The sequence below is a fragment of the Microtus pennsylvanicus genome, chromosome 2 (assembly GCF_037038515.1).
Source record: "Microtus pennsylvanicus isolate mMicPen1 chromosome 2, mMicPen1.hap1, whole genome shotgun sequence".
In the NCBI taxonomy this organism is placed as follows: Eukaryota; Metazoa; Chordata; class Mammalia; order Rodentia; family Cricetidae; genus Microtus; species Microtus pennsylvanicus.
Window position 1 is genome coordinate 27286951 of NC_134580.1, and position 6456 is coordinate 27293406.

At 40.5% G+C, this 6456-nt stretch overlaps 1 protein-coding gene across 1 annotated transcript; it reads right to left on the bottom strand.

The window, feature by feature from the left end:
- Positions 1-6165: 6165 nt before the first annotated feature.
- LOC142844747 (myosin regulatory light chain 12B-like) lies at positions 6166-6456 on the bottom strand. Its single transcript, XM_075963548.1, has one exon. It carries the CDS (start codon positions 6454-6456, stop codon positions 6166-6168), a length of 291 nt encoding a protein of 96 aa, XP_075819663.1.

Sequence of the window (6456 nt, forward strand, 5' to 3'; positions counted from 1 at the left end):
CGGTGGCTCAGTCTCTCTGGAATCTTCTAGTAGACACTGCAGTTAATTTCAGTCATAGCTGGCATCTTACAGCGAGGGGATTTTTACCGCAACAAATAATTTACTGCTTTTGAAAAAGTTTTTATAAAAATCGTGAGAGAGATTTTTAGAGTTGGATGAACTGAATTAGTTTAGTTAACTGGAGCAGCCTAATATTGAGGTAGTACAGTTTTCACGGTACTCCAATCGTAGGAAGGTATTTTAGCAACCTTGAACCCCCAGTAGGATGAATGCCTCACGCCCCCCTCCAATAAATGAGCTAACATTCCAAAAGCTTCCCCGGATGGACTTTCTCCTAAACGCTTACCGTTGACTCAACATTCCAGATGGGATCCTGGTTTCCTCGTTTTCTTGTTCTTTAAGATTTGCCCACTTAGGGTACTTGTTGTTGTTAGTTTCTTCCTCCAGGTTCTCCCCACATCTCCCGAATTTTTCTTCTAGTCATATACCCACTTTCTTTCTCTTTAATCCAAACCTCAGCATCAGCACCCAGTAAAACAAAATGAAAATTGTACCTGCCGGGATAGTCGAGAGTAACTGGGGTACGCAGCACTTCCCTTCAGGACGTGTTCCCATCATCAGCTTTGTCTTAAGCCCAGAGTTATTGGTCTAGTCTTTCTCTCTTTTTATTTTTATTTAATGTGCATTGGTGTTTTGCCTGCATGTATGTCTGTGTGGGAGTGTCAGATCCCCTGGAACTGGAGTTACAGACAGTTGTGAGCTGCCATGTGGATGCTGGGCATTGAACCTGGGTCCTCTGAAAGAAAAACCACTATCTTAGCCACTGAGACATCTATCTCTCCAGTCTCCTGTCTTGTTTTCACTCTATGTAGTCGTTCTGTCTCAAACAGGGTCTCAGAATAGACCCCAGTCCAAAATCTCAGCTTCACAGACAGGGGCTCAGTGTTACTTAGGAGAGTGCTGGTAGCCACCGGCATTGCACCCTCTCTAGCAGGGAGGGCTGTCAGTATGAGAGCTATTCGGCAAAATGAACACCAGAGGGCGCTGCACTCACAGAATGAAACCCTAACCCCCCAAAACACACACACACACACACACACACACACACACACACACACACACACACAAAGATAAACCAAAGATGAGTGGGAACTTTAAAACCCTTCAGCTATTGACTGTGATTGACAGTCCGCCTAGTGTCCAGCTCTGGCTAGACACTTAGGCTAATGTTACCTGTCTTACTTAGCTGTCCTATCAGTATGAGATGGGCATTCCTAGATTTTATCGATAAGGAGAGTGTGTCCTAGTGCCTATATGTTTTCCAAGCCCACAAACTTAAAATAAAAGGATCTGATTTCTTCAGGTTCATTTGATTTGAGAGTCCCTATCTTTCTCTATTTTCTGAATACTATAATAATAATGATCTATTTATTTTAATTTTATGTGCATGGGTTTGTGGGGTTTTTTTGTTTTGTTTTATTGTTTTTTGTGGTTCTTTTGTTTTGTTTTTTACCTGTATCCATATATGTACATCACATGGTACCTGGGGCCTAAGGACATCAAAAGTGGATGTCAGACCCCTGGGACTAGAGTCACAGAGAGGTGTAAGCTGCCATGTGGGTGCTGGGAATCAAACCAGGACTGAGGCTGCAGTATATCTTATGTGCATATCATATAACATCTATAACAATTAATTACACAATGTATTATATATACTATATATATAAACCTGGTTTGATCCCCAGCACCCACATGGCAGCTTACTCTAGAAGAGCAGTCAGTGCTCTTAACTGCTGAGCCATTACTCCAAGAGTAAATTGAGACTCAGAAAGACGAAAAGGCTCGTCCAAGGGCACAGTGATGGTCCCCTGGTCTTTGTACTTCTCTCGACACATGTAAGAAAGACACTGGTCTTCGGGACGCTTGCTGACTTTGCTCTTCTAGCTCACTCACAAGCATTTATTCTTATGACTAAGGACATAAAGGCTATTGCCGGCATGTTTGCGCTGGGTGTGTGATGTATGTTCATGTGTAGGGGCACAGGCTTGTCACTTCACGGAGGTCACATGATAACCGGCAGCCTCAGTCCTTGGCTGTCACCTTCTTTCTACCTCCCATCTTACTGTAGGAGCCCTGGGGTTATGGACACACAGTCCACACAGCTTTCTTTGGGCTCAAGGATCTGAACTCAGGTCCTCATGCGGGCAAGGCAAGCACTTTTACCATTGATCCACTCTCCAACCCCCAAGATTCTATTTAGTAAGTGTCAAAGCCAGTGTCCTATTTAGCCACATGGGTAATAAAAAGGGCTATGTGTAATATAGTTAACAGCAAGACTTGGTTTAAATGCTAACTCAGTCATTATCAGTATGCTCTTCTGCATGTTATATAGTGTATATCTTATGTGCATGTCATAAGACATCTATAACAATTAATTGTGTGATGCATTAATATATACCATATAATATGCATATTGTATATTATATAGGCTTTTCTATTTCCTCACTTCTAAAACAGAAATAAGAATACTCTTCGTTTTACAGGATGGGCTAGCAAGGGAGTTAAAAGCTCATATTCTGCCAGGTATGATGATGCATACCTGTAATACCAGCACTTGTGAAGTGAAGGTACAAGTATCAAGGGTTCAAGGTCACCTTTAGCAACGTAATGAGTTCAAGGGTAACATAAGCTATATAAGACCCTGATGCTGCTGGCACATGCCCTTCATCCTAGCACTGAGGAGGCAGAGGCAGACAGATCTCCCAGTTTAAGGCCAGCCTGATCTATATGAAAAAACAAAAACAAAACAAAAGACCCAGTTTCAACCCCTGCCCTCCTTGAAAGAAATTGAGGGAGGGGGGTGAGGAAGGGAGGGAGGGCAGGAGGAAGGGAGAGAGGAAAGGAAGGAAGGGAGGGAGGGAGGAAGGAAGGAAGGAAGGAAGGAAGGAAGGAAGGAAAGAAAGAAAGAAGAAAGAAAGAAGAAATGGTATAGTATGTTGCCAGATACAGTGACAAGTGCCAGCTACTCAAGAGACTGAGGTGAGAGGATCATTTAAGACCAGAGTGTGAGTCCATTCTGTACAGTTCAACAAGGCCTGTAATATAATTAACAAAAACCCAGAGACAGATATTGGGGTTCAATCTGAGGAGCACAGAGGCAAAGCAGTCAACCACTAGTGAGCTCTTACCTCTAAGAAATCCTCAGACTGAAAAATAGAGAGAAACCTCCTGACTCATCCTGGCTTATATTTCTCTCTAGTACTGAGATTAAAGGGGTGAGCCACCATCACCTGGATCTGTTTCTGTATTGATCTTGTGTAGTCCAGGGTGGCCTTGAACTCACAGAGATCTGTCTACCTCTGTCTCCCAAATCCTGGGATTAGAGGTGTGTGGCACCACTGCCTGGCCTCTAGTGGCTAAGTTTTACCGTCTGGTCTTTAGGCAAGCTTTATTTATAAGACATAAATAAGATATCACTGTATTTCCCTTTTTGTCTAAAAAATTTTAAAAACCATAATTAATATAAAAAACTATATACAATAAATACAATGACTATATACAATATGTATGGGGGAAATCAACAATGTCTAGTCCATTTGCATTTGACAAATTCAGAGAAAAACTCCATATCTAGCCTATCTTGGTGAGTCCAAAGTCTTGTACCTAGTTTACTTTCTATCATAACTTGCTTTACCACCCAAAACTATCTTTTTATAACTCTCAACCTTATATACTTTACATTACTTTAATGAAATTTTTCCTAAGTGTTGTAAACAATGAAAACTGTAACTGTAACTATCTACTCTTCAACTATCTCAGAGACCTGAAAAGGAAATAATATTAATTGAGTATGCAAGAAGTATGAGCAAGGGACTTCTGAAAACTGTGAGAAATGACAGAAACAGCTGGATGCATGGACAGTCACCCAAAGTTCCTCTGCAATGTCGGGCATCCATCTCCAGCTTACAGGCCTAGAATATCTGACAGATTTCTTTATGAAGCAGTATTTTGGAATGACTGTCCTGCCTTGTCTGGGCAAGGTTTGGCAGTCACTCTCTTTTGTGTCCTGCTAGTTCCATTAGTACAACATACTGTCAACAGTTGAGGCTAGCACACTTTCTTGCTCAGTGGCTTACTTTTTGCCACAAAGAAGGCAAACTCTACTGTCGTTGTGGGGTCCCATCCTCCTTATGGTGACTTCAAAGGTCACTGTTAGGTGTGCTCATGGTTCCCTGCAGAAAACCAATAGAAATTCAAACCTGAAATCAAGTACAGGAAGGTAAATGAAACCTTTTTCTGGAATTAGTATTTTATATGACCATTAATATCATGACAAAAAATTAATATTTATATATATTTCTTATAAATCTTATACCTTAAGAAAAGCTGTTAAAAAGTCAATATAAAACCAAAGGATTACAAGATTAGTAGCAATAAAATGGTCCTTAAATATTTGTTTTTCTTCTGTCCCATATCAGTTGGCTCTTAAGACATGAGACAGAGATTTTGGATTCCACTTTAATAAGCATGCTTGGGTTTAGAGAAGGAGAGAGCCCCACTCCAACTCCAAAGCCAGCTTTGATTTTTAATTAGACTGAGACCACAAAAAGGCCGTTTTCATTATATGTCTATAGAGAATAGCAGAAAAAAAAACATTTGGGAAGATTTATGAAATTTTACCCTGTTGGGCTATACTAGTAGGCCAATTTACTCTTTTTCTTGGGACATTGTTTTGGGGGGGGTGATTTGTCCCTTTTCTTCAGATGTCTCATTTGTTCAGTGGTCTTCAGATTCCTTAGCTTGATACCTTGTTCTCCTAAAAAGAGAGAAACAAAACCCTTCTCCAACCTTGATTTTGAAGGGATTCTTTTGTGGTAAGTTATATCTGATCAAATGAGAAGCATTTGTTAGTTTTATAGGTTAGTTTAGGTTAAACAGCCATGGTGCTTAATCAGCTATTATCTCTTCTAATTAAGAAATGTCTCGTGGGGGCTGGAGAGATGGCTCAGAGGTTAAGAGCATCACTTGCTCTTTCAAAAGTCCTGAGTTCAATTCCCAGCAACCACATGGTGGCTCACAACCATCTGTAATGAGGTCTGGTCCCCTCTTCTGGCCTGCAGGCGTATACACAGACAGAATATTGTATATATACTAAATAAATATAAAAAAAGAAATGTCTCTTGTTCAAATCAAATCTTTATCCATTTTGATGGTATCCACAGCCTTTCTTCTCCTGTGAATACAAAAGAAAAATCCCTTCCCCAACATAATACATGTCCTGGTTTCCATTCTGAGGTCAGTACATCTTTAAAGTATGACTGGTTTAATTCTGTAGATTTTTTTCTACTATCCAATGTCCCTCCGTAGCTCTTGTTCCTTTCTCATTAGCATTTAGAAAATTCAAAGTTAATAAAACATTATGCGATCTATTTCTGGGGGGTTTTTAATCATCCCTTTCTGTTTATTTAACATATCCTTTAGAGTTTGATTTGATCTTTCTGTAACTACCTGGCCTGTAGGATTGTGTGGTATACATGTAATATGTGTTATATTATAATAAGCAAAAAAAAGTTTAATTATCTTAGAGACATATGCTGGAGCACTGTCTGTCTTTATTTGTACAGGTACCCATGATGGCCATAACTTCTAGCAAATGTGTGATTACCAAATCAGTGTTTTTTGAACTCAAAGCAGTTTCCCACTGCAAACCTAAATAGCTATCAATTATGTGATGTACATATTTTAGTTTTTTAAATTATACAAAATGGAAGATATTCATCTGGCAGATTTCATTCCTTGAATACCCATTTGGGTTACTTCCTGCATGTAGTGGTGTTTGGTTGTATAAAGAACAAGTAGAACATTTCCTTATTATTTCCTTGATTTGTTGCCACGTGATGAAAAAGTCCTTTTTTAAACCTTTAAGCCGGGCGGTGGTGGCGCATGCCTTTAATCCCAGCACTCGGGAGGCAGAGGCAGGCGGATCTCTGTGAGTTCGAGACCAGCCTGGTCTACAAAGCTAGTTCCAGGACAGGCTCCAAAGCTACAGAGAAACCCTGTCTTGAAAAAAAAAGTAAGGTAGGGCATGCATGGGGTTCCAGAAGAAAAATCTCAGAAATAACCCCAAGTGGTAACAGAGAACAGCTGGCTGGCATTTGAAGTACTTCAGTCGTCTTTGTCTTTTGTTCCATGCTTGAGGATGCCTGTGAACTCAATGTAGTTGAAATTCCCCCTTCTTGTCAGTGGGGCCTCCTTGGATAGCTCATCTACTTCCTCATCTGTGAACTGGTGGCTCATGATTGTCAGCAGCTCCTTCAGGTAATCTTCCTGGAAGGTGCCAGTTGTCTCCTCATTAAAGCAAGTGAAGGCATTTCTGATGACACCTTCGAGATCTGTGCCATTCAGCTTCTTACCAAACTTGGTGAAAATGATGGGGCCTGGGGCCTCATTCATCAT